This window comes from Mesoplodon densirostris, chromosome 11, assembly GCF_025265405.1.
Source record: "Mesoplodon densirostris isolate mMesDen1 chromosome 11, mMesDen1 primary haplotype, whole genome shotgun sequence".
Lineage (NCBI taxonomy): Eukaryota > Metazoa > Chordata > Mammalia > Artiodactyla > Ziphiidae > Mesoplodon > Mesoplodon densirostris.
In genome coordinates this window covers 11,239,451-11,263,160 of record NC_082671.1, presented here as the reverse complement: position 1 = coordinate 11,263,160, position 23,710 = coordinate 11,239,451, and the positions used below count along the sequence as shown (strand labels likewise).

Sequence of the window (23,710 nt, the reverse complement as noted above, 5' to 3'; positions counted from 1 at the left end):
GCATTAGGTTCTGTGTCTCTTGGTAGGCGTGGTCTTTTACTGGGAGTGTGACTGTGTTAAATCTGACAACTATGACTAGAGTTTCACTCACCTCGGTTGCTGAGTTCAGGAACGCAGTCATGCTTCTCGGAGCCACTGTGAGGGACTTTACCTTGGCATCCTATCGACGGAGCCAGGGTTTTTCTTAAAGAGGGTACACCCAGAGGGAAAGTGATCATCCCTCCTTGCTCTTGTTTGAGACGCCTTTCTCTACGGGGCCTCGGACCCGACAGCTTGGCCAGGCGGACGCTCCTGGAGGAATGAGCTCATGTCGAGTTTTAGTTGCTCAAGTAGTTTCTCCTCTTTCCCAAGGAGCTCTCCCTTGTTATGTGGAAGGTTCTTTCCAGCCGTGTGCGGCTTTGGGAGGGGTGCTCACTGGGCAGTAAGGAAGGAAAGGGACTCATTCTAACCATCGAGATCAGCCCTAGGGATACGTGGGATGGTGCTGGTCAGAACCCCTGGCATCCCCGCTTTGTACCGGAAATGGGTCCTAGGCCTAAACGCAAAAGCCCATCGAGGCAGCTCCGAGAACCACATACGTGTATTCATACAGCTCCATCTCGTCATCCACACCCCCAGAATCCCGTATTTCTTTTAGCTTAGAAGGTGGCTTCAAGGACTGAATGACCTTGTTTGGGGGTTTCTGAGCAGCGAGATTTCTTAGGACACCTCAGAGAGGGTTCTGGGTGATTAAAAGCCTCCCAGCCATCCGAAAGCTTCTGACCAGTTGGGAATTCCCTTGGTTGTTCCTCAGGGTGGACAGAAAAGAGAGTTAGTAGAAGAGAGCGCTGGGGAAGGCGTGACATCAGTTCTCGGCAGTGTTTTGTTTTTTGCTTTCGTTTTTTTGTTGTTTGCCAAGGTCCAGCAGCTGCTCAGAGGACGTCCCAGGGATGTGGGGTAGAAGGACCTATCAACACGTGTTTCTTAAATATTTTGCTTCGGGGAAAATAACTGACCTTGGAAAAGCATGCTAGCGCCCCACAGGTGCTACGGGAAATGACAGGGCTGCCGGAGACAGGTTTCACTACAAGCTGCCCCGATGCTTTCAGCAGTTACAGATGCTTGTCGGCCCTGGGGGGATGTGATAATGGAAAGACAAAGTGGTTTCTTGGAGTGATTTCTCCATTACTTTAGAGCTTTCAGTTACTTTGAGATTGACAGGAAGAAAGTATTAGATACGTCAGATGGTTTTTTTATGGTCATTATATCAGTATATGGAGTGAAGAATCGTGGCCCGAATTCCATTCACCTTCTCAGGGCCACCTTACCTAGAGAGCAGTGACTCTGGAGAAGGGGAAAAAGAGGACCTCCCCCAAGGAACTGATAGAGGAAGCATCTGAATAAGCCCTTTTCCTCAAGCAAGAGGAGACCCAGACTTACCTGTGGGACCTAGTTACACGGACATTAACCATGAAGACTCCGTTTCGGGAGAGGGTTGGATTCGGGGAAGCTGCACTGGAGCGCAGTGGGCTTAATTCTTCCATATGGAACAGCAGGTTCTGCTCTGGGACAGGCTAGCCTGGTAAACTTCAGCTTCTGCCAGGGAAAGGGGTCCTGTTAAGCCACTTTGACAGCTGATTATCAGTGAGACCAGGGTGCCGAGCCTTCCAGTCCTGAAACTTAGAACCTGGTTCTGCAGTGAACTCGGCCTGTATTGGCCACATCTGTGGGCCTACTCAGCCAGCGATCTTGACCCCTGACTGATCAACTCTCCCTCTTTTTAGGCCCAGCCAGTATTCTAAACCAAGTGATTAATGTTTGATAGCCATATGCCACATGCGAGTCTTTGATTAGTATCTTAAAATCTTATTTAAACTTATGTTGTCATGTATCTTTTTCATTTGTTAGCTTAAGCCCCCTCCTGGATTCTCTTTTTTTCAAGCCGAGGACTATGTCTTGTTCATCTCTGTGTTCCCCACAAGGCCTAGCACTTCTTCAGTTTTCAATAAATATCTGAAATATAAATTAGCTTACATGTAGGTTTATACCATTTGTATTTCATATGACTTACTTTATTCATTTAGTTTAGTTTGTAAGTGATTATATTAAACAGTGATGAAACTAATCTGAAAGTGTAGCAAAAACTTGAGGATATTTTGACATAAATGATTTGCAAGTTGTCTTCGTTCAGGTAGAGCAAAAATATAGCTGTTATGGGAAAAGTATCTAATACGAAAATGTTTCCATCTATTTAAGCAGATTTCAACATGATTTTAAGATCTAATAAATACACTAGTACAGGGAATTCCCCCGGCGGCCCAGTGGTTAGGACTCTGAGTTCTCACTGCTGAGGGCCTGGGTTCAATCCCTGGTCGGGGAACTAAGATCCCACAAGCCACGTGGTGTGGCCAAAAACCAAAACAAAATACTAGTACAATTAAACAGGGCTTAAATCCTGAACTTTGAGGAGCTACGAGCTCTAGAAAACCTAGTGCCATTCATAGGAGGATACAAGCCCTTGAATCCATATGAATTGAGAACAGTTTAAATAATTTTTTTTGTACTTTAAAAGTAAATTGAGGGGGCTTCCCTGGTGGTGCAGTGGTTGAGAGTTCGCCTGCCGATGCAGGGGACATGGGTTCGTGCCCTGGTCCGGGAGGATCCCACATGCCGCGGAGCAGCTGGCCCCATGAGCCATGGACGTTGAGCCTGCGCGTCTGGAGCCTGTGCTCCGCAACGGGAGAGTCCACAACAGTGAGAGGCCCACGTATAGCAAAAAAAAAAAAAAAAAAAGTAAATTGAGGGACTTCCCCAATGGCGCAGTAGATAGGAATCCACCTGCCAGTGCAGAGGACACGGGTTAAAGCCCTGGTCCGGGAAGATCCCACACGCCGCGGAGCAACTAAGCCCACGAGCCACAACTACTGAAGCTTGCGCACCTAGAGCCCACGCTCTGCAACAAGAGAAGCCACTGCAATGAGAAGCCCGCGCATCACAATGAAGAGTAGCCCCTGCTCACCGCAACTAGGGAATGCCCATGCACAGAAACCAAGACCCAACGCAGCCAAAGATAAATAAATAAACTTATATTTAAAAAAAAAAGTAAATTGCTTATCCTGCTTAGCCATTAATAAGTCTCCCAGTAGTCTCCCAATAACCAAGCCAGATTAGACCATAGCATTGTTTCACCCCCAGGGGATTAAAGGGTTTTACTATGAGTTGTAGCCTCATCTTAGCCAAAAAAAATGAACTTGGATTCCTTTGGAAAGTTGTCCCTCATCGTTGATGGATATAAACAGTTGCCAACCTTGACTTATTGATCAACTTTCTTGGTCTTGTTAACCTTCAGAAAACTAGTTCTCTCTAAAAAATAATCTTGTTTCTTGGCCTTTATTCATTATATTACTTTATTTTACTTGCCTTTGTCTATTATCATATATTTCTAAGGGTGCCAGATTGAAAATAAATATATTAGAAAAAAAAGTAAAACCACCGAATCTGGACTTTTTTGGTGTGCGCTAACATAGAGAAAAGAGAATAAGTGGGTCCATTTAGTAGAAATAAAGATTGCTGTTCTATTATTTTCTTCTCTTTCCTCGCTGTTGTAACTCTGAGTAAAAGCAAAAGGGACCCACGAAAGTTTGCTAATTCTACAGCACTCATTTCTATCCTGTGATGAGGCACAGGATTGCCCTGCAGCAAAAAACCCTAATTGAATCACAGACCTCAGCCCTGTCATTTACAGCCGAGGAAAATAGCAGAGCCCTTGAGTGACTCTCCCCAGCTCTCACCATTTTCACTGAGCGCCCAGGCCCCCATCTGCAGTAATTCCTGAGTCTCCTGGAATTCCCTCAGGAGGCTAGGCTGAGAATCAGGGGTGCCCGCCTCAGATCAGGCCCGTGCTTTTTGTGGTAGCTCTCTCTCAGCCTCTTCGTGGACTTCAGAGTCATATTCTTACTTCACATTTTATGGGAGAAGCAATGTATAAAAAGAGACTGTATATAAAATTTTTAAGCACTAAATTTTTTCAGCTGGGGGGAATCATCAAATAAAAGTCTCCTGTGTCCTGAGCTGAAATACCACTGGGGTCAGTGTCAGGCGCAGTGCTGAGGGCTCTTAGAAACATTTCGTCTCTGAACACAGCTCAGGTCTTAGATTAATGTCTGCTGTGGCTAAAGGCCAAATACGTATTTCTTTGTTTTGAGTTAGAGCTGCTACTGTGGTTAGAGCTAGGAGTGAAGAAAAATGTATTTGACTCTTGACACATTTTCAGTTTAACAGGAATCTAGCTTCAGTCAGCAGTTCGGTGTGATAAATGTGCAGCTTTGGTTCAGTGGAGCCAGGTACCTTCCTAATGGAAGTCGGGCAGAACCCGGTCCTCCTGCTTACAGATTTGCTGCACGGGCCGTTGTCATCATCCGTTCTCTCCTCCAGTGTGGCGTTTCTTCTGTCCTCGTGTCTAGAGAAGGGAAATCTTCAGTCATCCCATTTCAGATCCTGTAGTAGCTGGTAAAAGAGACGGACGTTAACGGATTCCAGTCAAAGTACCGCAGTTATTCAGGAATTGGCTCTTCTTGTGTTTAAAGAGCTGCGGTGAGAGCCACTGAAAACAGACTAAAAATAGGTGCCGTTTCGCCCACTGGTTGCCGTGTGGCTGCTCGCTCCGCTTCTCAGTTTGCATGAGGTTATCCAAACTGGCCCGTCTTTTCTCCAGTTCTTACCTGCCTGTGTGGTAACAAGCCAGCTCTGTGGCTCCCCAGCTACCGCTGGCTAAGACATCATGCCTGAGGCTGTGTCTGTTTAGCAGAGGGACTGCAGACCAGGCTCGAGACACTTCCTCACCCTGACATTTTGCACAGGCTACACAGAAGCACCCTGGGTGACAGTGGTACCATCAGTCTTCCCCTGACCTGGTCCTGTCATTTGTATCCTGTCCATTCAGCTGGCCTCACTCACAGTGTTCGAGGGCTCCCTTGGGTGGGCCCCGGGGTGGGCCCCTGGGGGATAGGGTACTGGAAGAGTGCCCGTCTTGCCCCTGCCCTTGAGACCCCTCGGTTAATTTGGGGCAACACGTCTGGAGCGGGTGAAATAGAAGCAGATGACAGTGCGTCGAGCTGTGTGTCACAGTGATAAGGGGTGACTCGGTGTTGCCTGCAGGAGTTGGGGAAGGTTTGAGGGCGGCGGTGGAATGTTAATCGAACCTTGAAAAATGAGTAAGATTTGGGTAGGGAGGGCCCTCTGTGGACTGACGTAATTAAAAATGTCAGCAGTGAACGCAGACTTTAGGAGGCAGCCAGGAGACTGAGTGGCCTTTCTGTGACGGGAGGAAGGGGAATGGAGGGGAAGTGCAGTCAGGCCGTGCGGGCCCTTCAGCCTGGAAGGACGAGGCTGTGCTTTGCTGGGCTGGCCTGGGGAGCCCTCGGGGGCTCGGTGACGCCTGTCACCTCTTGGCCACCAGACCTTTCTTCTGGCCTCCCTGCGCTATGCTTCCAACTCAGGCCCACGTCAGCCCCTCAGACCTGCCCCGGGACCCTCCCCCCTGCTCTCTCACCCTGTCTCGCTGCCTCTCTGCCCTTTCCTCACACTCTCGCCAGCGTTACGTCTCTCTTTGATGTTTTCAGTGTCACTGTGATTATGTCACTCCCCAGCTTAGTCTGCATCAGTGCTCTTAGGGTAAATTCCAGAATCCTTCCCTGACTCCGAAGCCCTGCAGTGGCGGCTCCTGCCTGCCTCTGTGCCCTCATCTCGTGCCCCTCTCCGTCCTCAGGTGGTGGTGGTGGTGGTTGTTGTTGTTGTGTGTGTGTGTGTTTATTTTAGCACTTTAGCCTCAGTTGCCCGAGACCTGCAGCCCAGAGGCACCCTCCTCCTCCTCGAAGTGTCCCCCTCTCCCCATGTACCTGGGTGTCTCCTGCTGGATTCACGGTGGCCGTCAAGCCCCACCCTGGCTCCCAGGCAGAGTTGGGTGTCCTCTGTCACACACACTCCTTCGGCCACCCACCATAATTAGCCAATTATTCATCTAATTATTTGGTTGAAGTTTGTCCCACTGAACTGTCAATTCCAGAACGGGCCTCTGTCGTGGTCACCGCTATCCCATCGCCCAGTGCCGTGTCCGGCTTGCAGCAGTGCCCACGGCATGGCTCCGCACCCTCCTGTGGATGCCACTGGTCTCCAGGGTTGTTTGGCTGACGAACAGCGACCCTTTCCTTCCCGCTGGTCCGCCACATCTGCTGGGAGGCGGTGCGCTTGGCCCCGGAGGAGGACGGCTGCCGGAGTGGACACACCCCAGGGGGTCCCGGGAGGGCCTGCTCGGGGTGGATTAGGAAGCCTGAGCTTCACGGGAAAAGGCCCAAGAAGTGAGCTGTGCGGTGACCCATGCGCAGTTCACACGTCAGGCAGATTGGACTCCGAAGAGTCGTCCTCCGGAGACCAGACTCCTATTCCCTTTTCCTCGGGACTCAGAGCATCGTCCCCCGATGGATAGTCTCATGAGGCCTTGCCCCCGACGGTCACCAGGGACACATCCGGCAGCCGCTTCATCCTTAGCCGGGATCTGATTATAGTTGGTCCAGTCCGTTTCCTGAGAGCTGTGCCCCTGGTTCCCTGAGCCCTGGATGTCGTACCGGACTCTAGTCCTGAGCCGCCGAGGGAACCCACCTCTCATGGAAAGTTCCCTGGACATGATAGAAGCACCCTGAGGACTCACTGGGGCTTCTGGATGATGAAAGCAGCATTTACCAGGTCTCCCTTTTTAACCTATCGTAGCAGAGAAATGTTTTTCTTGCCCTGTGCCGCTTCGCTCACCCTGAGGGTCCTCTGGGGCCTTGTGGTCAAGGAGTGGGAAGCAGGTTCTGGGCTCATACCCAGGCCCAATACAGCAGAATTTTAAAAAATGCAACAGAATAGAATTGAAACTAGAGGGACTTCCCTGGTTGTTGCCAGAGGCTGGAGATGAGAAAGCCCAGGTGTGCTGGGAGAACAGTAAAAAGATGAATGGGCCTGGGCCATGGTGGTGGGTGGAATAGGGACAGTGAGGGTGGACAGTAGAGTGGGATCAGATGATGCAGGGCTTGAGTGTCTGATCAGGAATCTTGGGTTGTATTCTGTGGGTATTTGGGGGCAGAGGATACATCCACACTTTATCTTAGGAGCTTAATCTGGCAGCAGAGTGGAAACAAGTTGGGAAAAGGACGGACAGATCAGAGAGAGCTGTTCCTGAATTTATCTAACAGTGCGGCGGGGGGGAGGCAGGGACAGACAGACGGACGTCGCAAAAGCAAGTCCGAGTGTTGGCATACCAGGTGGCTGCTGCTGAGGTGACTGGGAGAACGGGGCAGACGCGAACAGGGATACAGAACCAGAGAGAGCGAGATATCGGCTTGGAATTTATTTTAAAAGTATCGATAGGGCTTCCCTGGTGGCGCAGTGGTTGGGGGTCCGCCTGCCGATGCGGGGAACGCGGGTTCGTGCCCCGGTCCGGGGGGATCCCACATGCTGCGGAGCGGCTGGGCCCGTGAGCCATGGCCGCTGGGCCTGCGTGTCCAGAGCCTGTGCTCCACGGCGGGAGAGGCCGCAGCAGTGGGAGGCCCGTGTACTGCAAAAAAAAAAAAAAAAAAAGTATCGATAAGTCTTTCAAGTGAAAATGACCAGAAGAGGATTGAAAATGTTAGGTCGGCGTTTGGGACCTCAAGCCCCCAAATGCAACCTTGGAAATCTTTGATTTTCAGGTGAACATGAGCAAAGGTGATCTCCTTAGTAACCTCCTCCTTCCATGCTGGTGGAAGCAGAGGCCTTCTAGGTCCTTCCTCCTCAGGAAGCCCCAGGCTGCTGTTCGCTTGGCTGTGGCTTCACATCTTAAAGTCACCGGAGGACCAGTCGGGTGGCCTCCGTGAACCTCTCTCTCTCCTGCTTGTAGCGCTTGGTGCCTTTGCTCAGCCAAGGGTGGATTCTGGCCGTAATTCCTTTTGATTGGTCGTTCTGGTTGTGCTGTTCAGAACAATCTTTGTTTGAAGGCATGTATTGAGAGTCCTGCCTGGCTGTGCGTGTGTGCATGTGCGCGTGTGCATGTGTGTTGAAGAAGAGCCTCTGGGTATAGTTATGTATTGCCAATTTGAAAGATCAGTGAAAGAGTAAAAAATATCACTTGACATCTTCTGAGAACTCTTTACTAAACAACGCTTCTGGATTTTGCCAGTCGAATTGATCTAGATAACATTATCTTGAGGAATGTAAGATTTAGACATTATGAGTCACGAGAACTCTTACAAGTTGCATTATTTTAGTATTTAGTGCTTTTTTTTATGCTAGTATTTTGAAAATTTTTAATTCGTTTATTGTGTGTTTGGTAACTGTGTTAATCCAAAAATTAGCTAGAGGGCTTCCCTGGTGGCACAGTGGTTAAGAATCCGCCTGCCAGTGCAGGGGAGACGGGTTTGAGCCCTGGTCGGGGAAGATCCCACATGCCGCGGAGCAGCTAAGCCCGTGCGCCACGACTACTGAGCCCGTGAGCCACAGCTACTGAGCCCCGTGCGCCACAACGAAGAATAGCTGCTGCTCTCCGCAACTAGAGAAAGGCCCGCACACAGCAATGAAGACCCAACGCAGCCAAAATAAATAAATAATTTAATTAATTAATTTTTTAAAAAGAGAGAGGTGGGATTGTTTTGTTTAAAAAAAAAATTAGCTAGAATGTCCCATTCCGCAGCTGTGCCAGGTGATAGGTTGTTTTCATACAGAGTGAGCTTTTTTGGGGGTGTTATTTATGGGGCAAGTTTTACGAGATGGAGGCTACTTCTCAGGCTTCCTGGAGGATCTCCACAGAAATGCACGTCTGTCCACCATCCTCTCAAGTGGATGGAGGAGATGGAATGAGAGTTTAAAATGAACGTTTCACGTCATTTGGGATTTTTCTCTCCTGTGCTGCTTAGCGGAGAGTTGACTAGATAGGACATAATTGCTGCTGATGTTGCTGAGGAAAGTGTGCCATGCTCTCTACCCTCCTGGAAATGATTGATCAAGCCTGTGTGGTTGGGCTTACCCAGACCAACCTATGTACATTGGAAAAGTACAGTTACATGTTTTTGTTTGCTTTCTTAGGAGGTACAAAATTATGTTGCCTTGCCTTTGCATTTTATGTCAGTAGTTTCAGCTTTCCATGTATACAGTCCACTGACCCTGGGAGAACTGTGACCATGCTTGTGTGTTTTTTTTTTTTTTTTTTTTTTTTCTTTTTTTTTTTGCGGTATGCGGGCCTCTCACTGTCGTGGCCTCTCCCGTTGCGGAGCACAGGCTCCGGATGCGCAGGCCCAGCGGCCATGGCTCACGGGCCCAGCCGCTCCGCGGCACATGGGATCCTCCCAGATCGGGGCACGAACCCGTATCCCCTGCATCGGCAGGCGGACTCTCAACCACCGCGCCACCAGGGAGGCCCCGCTTGTGTGTTTTTAAATGGTTAGAGGATAAAGTTGCCTGAATCACTCACTTCAGACTAAAGTGCAAAATAGTTATTCATGAGAGCAATTAAAATACTTTTAAAATACACATTTTAGCATTTCATTGTTTAAGATTAGGGTTGTCTCCTTTGTGTAATAGCAAAGCCCAGATTTAATTTTCAGTATGGAGAGAACTGTTCTCTACAGGTGCAGGAATACTCCACTTAAATCCTTCACATACATTCTAGAATAAGTAAATGAATGGGTCGTATTTATGTCACAAAAAGGGGGTCTTTGTTTTACAAAAGGGTTAAACTGCAGGAGAAGTATATTTAAAAGCTGAAATTATATAGACTGTGAAAATGATTTAATATACAGAAATTAAATTTGCATATGACTTTAGAAAAATATCTTTCATAAAGTAGAGCTTTGTGTAAATAGATTTCTGTACATAACCATGGAACTAACTCATCCCCAGTATGGGAAGGGGCTACCTTTAACCCCCCTTCCCAGCTTAGGCAGCTCTGTCAGCTGATAAAGCTCTTATGACTTGCTCCCCATTTTGAAGCATAAGTGAGCAGCCCTCTGTTTCTCCCTGCAAGGAACTGTCTTCAAAGTCATGGAATTGACATTTATCTCTGGTTTGACTAAAAGGATACGGATACATTTTGAGAATTTGCATCTTAAAATTAACATTGCTCATCTGTAGTAAAGTGCTACTTTTGTGAATATTCTTTTATTTTAAGAAACAACTCTGTGATTTATAACTGCAAGGGTCAGAGGGAAGAGAAAACCAACCAGTTAGAATTGTTTAGTGGCATCGTTTTATGTATTTTATTTTACATGGCAGACTTTTTTTTCCTCTGAAAATGGAATGGTAGTTGACATTGGCTTTCATAGAAAATTATATTTATGGTTTGAATTGTGAAGAAGATACTCTTTTTTTTTAACTGTTTTTTTTTAATGTATATTTATTTATTTTTGGCTGTGTTGGGTCTTTGTTTCTGTGCGAGGGCTTTCTCTAGTTGTGCCAAGCGGGGGCCACTCTTCATCGCAGTGCGCGGGCCTCTCACTATCACGGCCTCTCTTGTTGCGGAGCACAGGCTCCAGACACGCAGGCTCAGTAGTTGTGGCTCATGGGCCCAGTTGCTCCGTGGCATGTGGGATCTTCCCGGACCAGGGCTCGAACCCGTGTCCCCTGCATTGGCAGGCAGATTCTCAACCACTGCACCACCAGGGAAGCTCCGAAGGAGGTACTCTTAAGGGAAGAAGTATTTCTTGGCTGAATGAGAAGAAAGTGATATACAAATTATGAATGCCTTTAAGCTGTACCAAGTGTTTTCTCCATCCAAAGTAATATGTATGTCTTTATTTATAAATATGCATTCTACAGGTAAATTTGTGGAAGACTAACAGAAATATGGATTTTTAACATTGCAGTTTGTCTGCCTGTTCATACAAGTCTGTAGAGGCCACTGCTGTCCGTATGTCTACCCGCTGGTCTCCCCACCCCCACATCTCTACAGGCCAGGGTGTCTGCATACGTGTCTTCCTTCCTCTTAAAACAAACACTCGTAGCACAAGGGGCCAAAGCCGGTACAGCGTTCTGAGATTCAGGTCTGGCTTAGGGAGCCACACGTGCGTCGTTCGACTTTCTATTTTCTCCATTCCTAGATCATAAGCAGCATAAAATCTAGGGACAGGAGAAACTTGGCAAGATTGGATGGTGAGTCAGATGCTTGAACAACTTTAAAAATTATTTTTAAACTTTTTCAAGAAGCGCGTCAGTTTCTCAGTGCTGCTTTCACATAAACAAGTGGAGATCATGAACTGATGTTGTGTCTTCTTGTCATAAGAGAATCTAACTTAGGGTCTGGGGACAGCAGAGTTGGGACCAGGGCAGAGAAGACTCTTGATTCTGTGTCTGTCAGCCATTTGTAACAGAAAGTTTACGTAGATGAATTGTACTTTTATTCTTGTAAGAGGAAGAGGGACATTTCAGACATATTTCAAAACTGAGTCGCTGAGAGGCTGCAGATAGTTTCTCGAGGGTTCGGGTAAGTCAGGCAGTGTCTCATCTGTTGTTAATTAATGAAATGAAACTGGGGTCACTGGAGTCCAACGATGAATGAAAGGTCAGCGAATGGAAAAAACTGTCAATGAAGGAGGAGGTCGGCAGCGTGGAACCTTGTCAGAGACAAAGATTAGGGAAAATGGACTCTGGCTGAGATCGTGTTTTGTGGAAGTTACCAGGAGTCCTGGTTTGGGACATTTCAAGCCAGCCTGAGCAGTAGATGAATGCTCTGATTTCGCCAAATCTGTTAAATATTTTAAGGCTGTTTGGATTTGTGCTGCTAGAGATTAGTTGAAAAACTTTGTAAGAAAAAAAAAAGTTCGTTTGTTTTATAATGTGTTATTGCTGTTTTGTTTGGCTTTGTTTTGAGGCTGAATAGTGGCTGCTTTCTCTCTCTTTTTTTTTTTTTTTTTTTCTGTTTTCTTAGAATTTTCTAGAGCCACACTCACATTTTACTTGTTAGGACCACCAAAGTTCGAAGTGATTTAGGATGAAATGAATGATAGAGCTGCGCTTCAAACGGCCCAGGCTGGCCGGCCTTCAGTTTACGACTGTTGGAGAATCTGTCCCCTCTGAACGTAGTTCAGTGGAGGCTGAAAGTCACCGAGACGCCGCAACCGTCTCACCACCGATTCACAAACTGTGATCGTAAGCCGGCCATGACCGTGTTGTTTGTATCCCCCGCTAGTTCTTCCTCAGCTTTGTTACCGGTCTCGTGTGACGCACACTTACAGAGTTCTTGTTTCTCTGGTCAGGTCAGATCTCCTTCCCTTTTCTCTCCCTCATCGAAGTTTTTGAACCATGTGGCTTGGGGGAAGCAAGGCTCTTCCATCAGTTCGGGAGAGGCCCGTGGCCATTTTCAGCCTGGTGAAATGAGGCTAAAATGAGGGCAGGACCCCAGAGGTGTCAGCAGGCTGTCCCCACATCCTAGAGAGCGTTGCAGTTAATTCCGTGGTATTTAGAGACACGGCTTAGCAGAGCGAGTGAGAGTGCAGTCTCGAGCCGGGCTCACGTCCAGCTCTGTTGGTTATCACCCTGTGTCTTTCTGAACCTCTCTTTTCCTAATCTGTAAAATGGGAGTAATCGAAGCACCTACCTCATGGGACAGTAGTAAAGATTGAACAAATCCTTGTAAAGTGCTTAGAGCAATGCTTGTCACATAGTAAATGTTCAGTAACTCTGGGAGTCCTTATATTATTTATGAATATGATGACATAAGTTTCACATGGAATTCAAGTGGAGTTTCCTTGGATTGTCTGGTTTCTCTGTTCTCTGAGAACATTTACTGGACTCTCGTTTTGTTGGATTTAAATGAGAGATCATCCCATGAACTGTTTTGGAGCCAGAATAGGAAAAAATATGAAAACAGTTCTTTAGAGAAACACCAGGACAACAAAAGTTAATGGAAGTTAAAATTTAAATTATAATCAAAATAGTGGCCGTCAGTTACCGTGTTGGGTAGGTGTAAGATAGGCAAATAATGTATACACTCTTTAACATCTATTATTACAAGAACTGCTTTGAGGGAAAAACTCACCTTAAATAACCGCATTATGCAGTTAAGAGACTGAAAAGGGCAAAACATTAATGAAATAAAATGATAAATCCTAAACAGTGACAGGCATATACATATGCTGATATTAACTGACCCCTTTTCTGAGATTGCCGTGGCTTATACTTGAGGTGTAGGGCTTCTAATTTGCTTCATTTCAGTAGCTGCAACAGCCCCAGCACAGCATTTCCTTGAGTGTGAGTTCCACCAGCTTAGATTTTAAGAGATTTTAGGGGGGGGAATGGGAGGGGAAATTCCATGGTCAAATAAGTTTGGGACCCTTAAATTAAAGTAAACTAGTTTCCTTAGAGATTTTTTTTCAGAGCTTTTAATATGTGTGCTGTGAGTCTCCCAGGGAGACGTGATATGCAGTGTTTCTCTTACTTTTGGGACCAATATCCCATCTGTCAGCTTCCTGCAGGATGCCCGCGCCCTGGAGCAGACTCTGGGAAATGCAGCCTTAGAAGCATTACTGTTTTCGCTTTGTCTCAGGTGAATCCTACCGAGGTGTAGCTGCAGGTCAGGGGTGGAGGAGGGGGGCCCACAGGTGAAGCTGGGAACTTGATGTCGGATCACTGTACCGTGGAGGGCTCACTCTGCGCAGGCACGAAGCACTCACGCATATCAGCTCATTCAGTCCTCTGACGGCTCTGTGTGTGTGTGTGGGGGGGTGATCATTATTCCCATTTTACGGACAGGAAACTGATCGCCAGAGGGCATAAGTCACTTGTCCAAACCTGACAACTAGAACACGGTGAAGCCAGGACACAGACTCAGGTACAGGGGCCTGTGCCCGTCCTCCCTCTGCTGTACGGTCGCGGGGCTCACGTGTGTGTGGTTTGTATGCTGTGTGTGTGTGTGCACGGGGCGGGCAGGTGGTGGTGAGAGAACAGCATGAAAGTGTGAGGTGATGACAGTGAGTTTTGTGTGGCTGGAGAGTGCGTTTGGAAAGGGCAAGGAATGAAACCTTAACGCCGAACAGGTACAGGTCCCCAGGGCCTCGTCGGTCCCGCACAGGCAGGTGGGGTTTCTCTAATGGACCCCCTGCTCTTTCTGTCAGGTTGCCTTAAGAACTCTAATAAGCAAACTGCTGAAGAGTAAACACAGTGCAGACACTTGGCTTGGAGGCTAGGGATGCACACCGACATTGTGCAGGTGGTGTGGTTATTGTCACCGACTTGCTGCTGTCCCAGCTTGCTGCACCGCGCACCCCACGCTGAGCACAGACAGTGGACGCAGGAGTCCAGAGGATCATGCTTGCGTTGAACGTAATACAGGGGATAAAAAAGGGTGACACCTCCCCCCTCAACTCCCTGCACTTCTGCAGTTTTTGAGGGCATATTTTATATGTTTCTGGAAGCTCAGGAAAGGCTAATGGAATGTAGCTCAAGGAGATGGAGATAAATATTTCATGAGATTTTAGGGTCCTTTTTAAGATTTTATTTTATTTTTTATTGGAGTATAGTTGCTTTACAATGTTGTGTTAGTTTCTTGCCGTATAGCAAAGTGAATCAGTCTTTTGTATACATATGTCCACTCTTTATTAGAGTTCCTTCCCAGTTAGGTCACCACAGAGCACCGCCGAGTAGAGTTCCCTGTGCTATGCAGTAGGTTCTCATTAGTTATCTATTTTATACATAGTAGTGTGTATATGTCAGTCCCAACTAGGGTCCTTTTTAAGGCTTCATTAAAGAGGTAAAAATGAGGCTGCTCTGTCTTCTGAACAAGTTAATTGTTTTTTAATTTAGTAGTATTAAAAATATACACATATTCCCTATAATCCAAATGTCTTTGGTTCCGAGTGTAGATGTTGTGACTGGTGAGGGTCTGGATAGTGAGGGATTTATCTGAAAATGTATCAGAATGTATTCAGTTCTCGGGTTTGGATTTGGATAGCAAGGAGTATTTAGATTGGAAAACCCAGTGAAGACCTTGTTCATCTTTTCTTTTCCGAAAGGAGGTGAGAGTGTCTCCTTAGCCAATAGATTTCTCTTCATTAACAGGTAGTGAGATTGTGACCTAATGAAGATCATAGTAGGTCATTATAAGGACGGGACTAGAAAACACTGAATTCCTCTGAGTCCAGAAATCTTGCCACAAGGCGTCCATGTAACCTGAGCAGTTGGGGTCCGTCAGCCCTTGTTCACAGTGCTCAGCCAATGAACAGGAGACCCCAGAATCGGGGGTAATTATGCGACCCTCGATATAGAGAATATTTGTAAGAGTAAGGGGAGTATGTGGTATCTTTGGAATATAAAACTTATACAGTAGGAAGATTTAAAGTTCATTCTAGAGGGAACTTTTAACTCTATCAATTTTATTTTGAAGTCACATCTGGCTTCAGTTCACGTGTTTTTGTAACCCCATTTTGCACCTGTCTTGGCTTGGTTATCTGCTACCTTCAGTCCTCTTTAAGTCACACGAAATAGGACAGGGAGCAGGGAGAAGACGTAGGATGCACGAAGGTGAAGGGAGTGGGAGCAAGCGGGGAGTCACTGTAAGTGCCTTCAGGGCCTGGGGTCCCTATCGTGGGCTTGCAAAGCCAGGGCTGGTGCTGGATTGTACCCCAGACCGAGCAGCTGTGGACGGGGATACACTTCCATCTGTGGGGTCTGATTGTTCTTTTCAGACAACTGTATTTGAGTAGTTAGCAGACGGCTGGTTTTCATCTTTATGCACGGCGTAACTGTACCCTGTCTGTCCTTAGGTGGGTTTGCCGAGTTCTCCCGCTGTTTCCCTGGCCTCTGTGAAGGAAAATCCACCCTAGTCCCCACCTGCATTTCTCAGCCTTGCTTACCTGTTGCCAACATTGGGCCAACCCGAATTCTGCCCAATCTCTATCTTGGCTGCCAGCGAGATGTCCTCAACAAGGTGGGTGCTTTGAAAATATCCTTCATTGCAGGGTTTCTTGACAGCAGCTGGAGAAGCACTGGGTTGCCGGTGGGCTGTCCTCTCAGACACACGCACCCCGTGTTCTTAGTGCAGCTCCCCTGTGAGCAGCCCAGCGGCCGTACGATCCTCCCCAGTGCCGTCTGCTGTGACGTTCTGATCGCTGTAGGAAGGCTAAGCTGTTGTCAAGTGTGCTGTTCTTGCAGGTCCAAGAGACCTGTGGTTGTGCACACCCAGGAAGGCTAATGCCGCCTAGATTATTTCGCATATAGAAATGTATTTATTTACTGCAGCAACTAGAAAGGGACTGAGGTTGGCTTGGATTGAGGCAGATCTCATGATGACTCCTGGCTAGAGGGGCGGGGAGGCGGGTAAAAGGATGGGGAGGACCAGCGCTAAGAAGATGTGCTGCAGGCGCCCTGCCTGAGGCCCCTTGGAGCAGTTTGGTTGAGAAAGAAGAGGGAGGACCATAAATACTGGATGAAAAGGATGTGAGCCATTCTGAACAAGGTGTACCCAACAGAGGAGCCGTATTGGTTGATTGAGGCCATTATATATAACGGTACACACATAACAGCAGTAGAACTAAGATCCATCTGTCTCCACTGCTTATTTGCTCTTAACCAGTGGTGCTAGAAGACAGTGCTCTAACTGCCTGGAAAGTGATTTGTCTCTAAAACCTCTTATTTACATCACCTCTAATTGAAAAAGCATTCAAAGATCTTAATTCAACTGCTGGTGATTTACAAGTGCTGCTTTTTGGGTATTTCTGCTTGAGTAGCTGAAAGAATTGGGCTGACCGTAAAAATAAGCTTCCAGGTGGGCTTGCTTTATTTTAGCACGTGGAAAGCAAAAACACCCTCCCATTGGGCAGCAAGGAGGCATTCTTTTTGCTCTTTTTTTCTTTTTTGTTCTCAAAACTCCTGCCTCTTCAGAATTTTGCCTGGACGTTTTTGCTAACATGTCTGCTCGTTCTGTGAGGTATTTGAAATTTGATAGCTTAAGCTTGCACTGAGCCTTTCTGGTGGGGGTCACGATGTCTTTGAGCACGTGATTTTTATTAGTTTTCTTTGAGAGATAAGCAAACTGTGTCACAGAAAGCAAAATTAATTTCCTAAAGTCACATGCATCCCTGGGGCAAACCTGGAGATGCTTTATTTAATAACTTAGATCAGTGAATAAAACAAAATGAAATAAAATTCCTAGTTAAGGATCCTGTTCAGAATTACCCCCAGTAAAACTTAACCAGTCAGCTGGCAGGTGATTTTACAAGCAGTTATGTTACAGGTCCTTTTTGTTGTTACTTCTGACATTCAATGCAGTGGTACCTTGATTTTGCTGCATACCTTTTCCAGGTTTAACAAATGCGTCAGTTAACAGCTAAGTGAGGCCTGCAGGGTGAGAGCAGTTTAAACTGGAACCTGAAGTTGAGGTGTGCCGGGGGCTGATAGTTTTGTTTTTAATTGGCTTCTACATGTCTGTGTGCTAAACAGGATGGGCACATAGATGCCTTGAAAGGAAATGGTTGTAGGGGGAGAATGGGTTTATGCAAGCTCATGGGGAAACAGCTTGAGCAAGGAGTCATTGGGGAAGACAGAGAAAGCTGCTTTAGGAGCTACCAACGTGCAGACTAGGGAGTGGTGAGAAGAGTGCTTTCAAAGTGGTGAGTAGAAATTTCTACGTATGTAGCCTCTAGATTCACTGTTGAGAAGAGTCCTAGTGCTGGAGGGGATCTTACAGATCATTTAGTCAGCCTCCTTCATTCAATAATGAGGAAATCGTAATTCCAGACATGTTAAATAAATTCCACAACATCACCCCGCTGTTGGGTTTTAGAACTGGATGCGCCTCTCTTTCGAAAACCGCATAAACTCATCTCCCTGCTCCACTCTCTGGTTCAAACTTTCCAGGAGAAATAATGTGCTCTCTTCTTCTGGAAGATCTCCAGAGATGAAGATTTTATAATCTCCCCTAATAGTATGTTCCTTTTTTGTCAAAATTAGAAGTTTCTAAGAACATCCACCACAAGACCACCCATTTATTTATTTATTTATTTATTTGTAATAAAGTGCCACTAAAATATGTTAAAAGCATGTCACGGAAAATTTCTGAGGAGGATAATAGTGTTTATCATTTAAAATGCTAGGCTCTCTATGTTACTGCATTTAACCCTTATAATAGGATTTGGAGGTAGGTTGGCTCTGAGCTATGTCACTTACTTACCCAAGATTTTGTGGCTAGAAAGTCATTGACCTCAAAGCTATTGAGTGACAGAGACATCTTCAAACCCAAACTACTCTGGCTCTAAGTCCTGTGTTTGTAGAACACCCGAAATCCTCATCGTCTGGAAATTGAAGTCTCTGTAACAGGCTGTCATGAAGGACTGACAGATCTAAACAGTCTGTTGAATCACAGCTGACATTTGTTTCCTCCTGCTTTTTCTACAGCATGTTCTGTACCAGCACCATCCCACAGAAGCATAATGCAAGCCACATATATAATCTAGAATGTTCTGATAGCCTTATTTAAAAAGTTAAGAAAAACCCAAGTGAAATTAATTTTAATAACATTCATCACCATATGTCTAGAATATTATCATTTCAGCATGCAATCGATATAAAAAATTATTGGCACTTTACAGTTTTTGGTACTAGGTCTTTGAAGTCTGGTGTGTATCTTATGGACTCTGCACCTCTCACTGTGGACGTGCCACGTGTTCCTGTGCTTCCACAAATCAGATGGTGCAGGTCAATACTCTCAGCATGTGATTGTTTTTGCTTAGGTCTCAAAGACATGGCTCTTCTGTAAAAGACTGTAAGAAGGCACCGGTAGCAAAAAGAACACACTTCCTTTCCCCTCACATCTGTACTTGGTTTCCCACAATCTGTCCTCCTCTGGTCTTTGTACTGGAGTTGTACAGCTGTTACACTAAAGCGGTTTGCTGGTGCCCAGTTCACATCTGGCTGAGTGGGACTTGAACCAGAATCTCTAGTTATAATGGGAAAGACAAAAGTTCCTGATGTTTTTTTCTCCTTTACCAGTTAAAATTTCAAATGGACTTTTGTTTCCCACTTACACACAGGATGTATGATGGAATTCCCTACTGCAACTAGTTCCTGAGCCAGGACCTCTTCGGCTTCTTCACTAAAGCTGCTGTGCCCCCTCTCTCCCCATTTTAAGCAGGGTGCAGTCAGCCTTTCGGGGGTAGCTTCTTACTTCAGCCTTTTCACGCGCACAGTTGGCTCTCCTGGGCTGCCTCGCCCTTCTGCCCGTAACCAGGACTACGGCCACTTTCTCTGGTGTTTTCGTACGAGAGTTAGGCTGTAGCCTGGGCACCGTCTAGCCAAATACTGCTTTCAGGTTTCTCTGTGATCCAGGAAGACAAAGGCTCATGTCGTCAAAATGATCAGTAAAAGTATTTATTCAGGGTCCACTGTGTGTAGGAAGCCATACAGAGTGCAGGTGGGTTAGACAAGACCTGTTCCTGAGACGGTAATTCGCAAACAAGGTGACTCAGGCAGGAGCGAGAGCCGGCTCCGGACTGGGAGGATTCGCGTCCCAGGTCTTCGCCTCACCAGCCAGAGCAGTCGAGCCTCGGGCCCGAATCTGCTTCTTCACCTGAAAACTGAAATGATTCCTGCCTCCTAGGGTTCTTGTGAGGCTCCAGTGACGTGGCCTTATGCCAGGCACCAAGAGCAGTTCCTGGTTTATAGGGACACTTACTGTCACCACCGGGTAGGGCGTACAAGGGTCTAGGGTGAGTGGTGGGTACATAGGGCGTGGCTGGCCGAGGAAGGCTGGCTGGAGGAAGTAGGTCAATTCTGAAGGCAAAGGGAGCGGCAAATGCAAACTCACTCATCACACTGACTTCAGAAAGAAACATTACAACTCCTTTATCTCGATTTGCAGAGCCCGTGGGATTTAATGGGGCCTCTGTCCTCAGCCTAAATGAACAGGGGCAACTTGACCAAACAGAGCAGTTGTATTAAGGCTGTATATTAAGCTGTATTCCATATATTACTCCACAGTCTGTATCAACAGAGCATAGAGCCCATATTTAGAAATCAGTCCAACTAAGGGCAAAGTTTATTTCATGGTTTAGGAGAAGGAAACTTAAAGGTAAAAAAAAAGGTAAATGCAAATCATAGCAGTAAAATTAAGATTTATTTTTTGACTCACAAAAATTACTTTTGAACACTTTCTTGATTGTGTTTTGAAACCAGAATCTATTTTTTAATTTCTTAGGGGGTAATCTTTTCTACTTTACAGCTGAACCCTTTTTTATACCCAGCCCGCTACAGTCAGTGTAATTTCCCTACTTGAGGCCAATTAGGAGAAAGGACCGTTTGAATTAGTGAAAGATATACATTACAGGCTGGGGGGTGGGCAACAACTTTACTGAGATATAATTTATATACCATGTGATTTATAAGATATTTTTAATTGAGATATAATTGACATATAACATATTAGTTTCAAGTATATTCGTTTCAAGTAACATTATATCCAAGATTCAATATTTGTATATATTGCTAAATGATCACAATAAATCTAGTTACCATCTACCACCATACATAGCTACTCCTTTTTTTTCTTATGGTGAGAACTTTTAAGATTTCTCTCTTAGCCACTTTCAAATATACAGTACACTATTATTATCTATAGCTGGCATGCTGTACATTACATCTCCATGACTTACTTGTTTTGTGACTGGAAGTTTGTACCTTTTGACCACCTTTACCCCTCCCCTCCACCACCTCTGGCAGCCACCAGTCTGTTCTCTGTATCTGTGAATTCAGTTTCTGTTTGTTTTTTAGATTCCACATGTAAGTGAGATCATACAGTATTTGTCCTTCTCTGTCTGACTTAGTTCGCTTAGCATAATGCCTTCAAGGTTCATCCATGCTGCCACAAATGGCAAGATTTCCTTCTTTTCTAAGGCTGAATAATATTCCATTGTATACATAATACCATGTCGTCTTTATCCATTCATCTATCAGTGGGCACTTAGGTTGTTTCCATGTCTCGACTTTTGTAAATTGTGCTACAGTGAACAAGGGGGTGCACGTGTCTTTTGGAGATAGTGTTTTTGTTTCCTTCGGATAAATACCCAGCAGTGGAATGGATGGATCAGATGGCAGCTCTATCTTTAGTTTTTTGAGGCACCGCCACACTGTTCTCCATAGCGGCTGCGCCAGTTTACATTCCCACCAACTGTTATTTTAAAAGTAAGATAAAGTAAGGGAACTAACATTTATTGAAACGTGTACATTATGCGCCACTTTATGCTCATAACAGCTTTACAAAATAGAGATCATTAGCCCTGTTTTACAGGTAAGGAAACTAAAGCTGCGGGAGGTCAGGTAGCCCCTCCAAGGTCATTCAGGTAGTGAACAGTCACGTGCTGAGCCGGGCTCCCAGTTTTCTGGGACTGGTGCCCGTGTGCTTGTCCTGCACACTGAGTTCGCCCACAGTCACAGGAGGAAGGAGGGTTTAGAGGCACGTGTGCTGGCAGAAGGGGAAGCGGTGGTAGAAGTTTATCAAAACTTCCTTCGGATTGTTTCTGTTTTCTCAGTGTGGATCATCCATGAGCAGAGAGAGAGGGTGAGGGAGGACACATGGAGAGTTTGAAAAGAATGGGGAAGGGCTGGAACGGCGTCCAGGCTAGAGGTCAGGTGAAGACCAGGGGCACAGAGTGCCTGCTGAGGGCTGGAACGGCGTCCAGGCTAGAGGCCAGGTGAAGACCAGGGGCACAGAGCGCCCGCTGAGGAGCGTGACTGGAAGGGGGCCCGGCAGCCGCGTTGCTGAGCGTTCTTCTCGGGCCACGTTCCGCTGCCTGCGTGCAGATGCAGACTCGGTGACGAGCCGGGTTTATCCAGGGCTGTGATCTTGCCAAGTGAGTGTGAAGAGGTGACGGAGGGACACAGTAACTGAGGGTGAAAGCGAGGGAGGGATTCCAGGTGACCCTTGGACAGTGAGGGGGTTAATCCTCGTTATCGTTCATGGTCGGCCCTCCCCATCCGCAGGGCCTCTGCAACCTCAGATTCGACCAGCTGTGGATCCTGTAATACTGTAGCGTTTACTGTTGAAAAGCATCTATGTATAAGTGGACCCGCACAGTTTAAACCTGAGTCGTTCAAGGGTCAACTGTGTAATGACTGGCCACAGAATTTAAGCTGGACCAGGAAGGAAGGACAGACGTCATGAGGATGAAGGACAGAGAGGAGGCTGAATGAGGTCCTGGGGGATTTGAGGGACGCGGGGAGTGGTGGTGGAAGACGGTAAGCTGGAAGAAAGGAGGTGGCGTCCTGCAGCGCGTTGTGCGAGGTTATGGTTACTGGTAATGGCAGAGACCAGCCCGGGCCTCGGGAGGGAGTGCTCAAGGTGAGGTGCTCGGAGAACCCAGAGGCCACGGTGTCGGAAGGATATTTGAAGGCCAGAGAAGAAAGATTATGTTATCAGTAGGAAGCACGTGTTAGCCGACTGAGCACAAAGTTGAGCCAAACATTAAACAGCACAAATGCTCTCTGGAAGCCTAAGGATTATGGTGTTTAATGACAGGACAGAGTAATATTGAGTTGTGTACGCTTTACACAACACACTGAAACAACGCTGAATGAATTACGTAAATTCCTTAAAATGTGGTAGGAAGTCACAGACCGCCATCTCTGAGTAAAAGCAGTCATGATTCTGTAAAACAAACCCATTCTGCATACTTGTAGTTCCATCCCAGCTCTTGCTGTCAGGAACATTGACATAAGATGCCCTCTCGGCCACTTATGTGCCCGGCCATAAACACCGTCAGGAGAGAAGGGACCAGAACAGTCACGTGACAGTCACGTGACGCCTCTGCTGACTGCAGCCCCCGCCCACCCCTCTGCTCTGCCGCCCTTGGCAGGTGGATGCCTGTCTCCTGGCAGCAGTGGGCTCTGGGCTGTCGCAGGGCTACTAACCCCATTTGAACAGTTTGCTCACCAGGACGCAATTGTGTTTGTTCTCGGACCTGTTTAGGCCAATGTACTTGTTGTTATAACGATGTACGTTAGTTAAAATATTGCATACACGGATGAAATATGAATGAGGAAAGAGAGTTGTTTTTCTATGACCTAAGCTAAATGTTTTCAAAAGATTCAGGAAAGGGACTTCCCTGGTGGCGCAGTGGTTGGGACCCCGCACTCCCAGTGCAGGGGGCCAGGGTTTGGGGAACTAGATCCCGCATGCATGCTGCCACAACTAAGGAGCCCATGTGCCTCAACTGTGGACCCAGCGAGCCACGATTAAGGAGCCCACAAGCTGCAACTAAGGAGCCCGCCTGCCGCAACTAAGACCCAGTGCAACCAAATAAATAAATAAATATTTTTAAAAAAAGATTCAGGAAAGACAGATTGCTCTATGTTTTTTCTGTCTTACTAGGTGGGGGAAGGCAGCTGTCGAATATTTAGGGGACAGTCATAATCTAGAAGATTCTGTACTGATTTATTGCTTTACTAGTTCTTGCTCTTTAAAGAACAGAAAGTGTAAGTGGTAGATGCATTTGGTTGTGATTTTCTTAAGAACTCCAATCAGCTAACCTATTTTAAAAAAAACACCAAGAAATTAGTGAATTAATGTACGTTTATTTGTTTTGAGTTAAAATCTTTTACGTATATATGTAACATTTTTAATGGTTTCCTCTTTTAACTCATTTTTCCACTGATGTATAACTACCATTTTTTTCTCATTTCATTTTGTGGTTAACTTATTTTATTATCACTCCATTTCAACATATTAATGTCCCCTCCCCCC

The 23,710-nt window shown here is 46.3% G+C and overlaps 1 protein-coding gene across 6 annotated transcripts in view; it reads left to right on the top strand.

Moving 5' to 3' along the window:
- Window positions 1-23,710, top strand: part of DUSP16 (dual specificity phosphatase 16) — an 86,040-nt gene that overhangs the window by 42,025 nt on the left and 20,305 nt on the right. For all 6 annotated transcript variants that reach the window (XM_060112873.1, XM_060112875.1, XM_060112874.1 and 3 more), the window contains one exon: window positions 15,744-15,907. In XM_060112873.1, coding sequence (XP_059968856.1) covers window positions 15,744-15,907 — 164 coding nt within the window. The remainder of the gene's footprint in view (window positions 1-15,743; window positions 15,908-23,710) is intronic.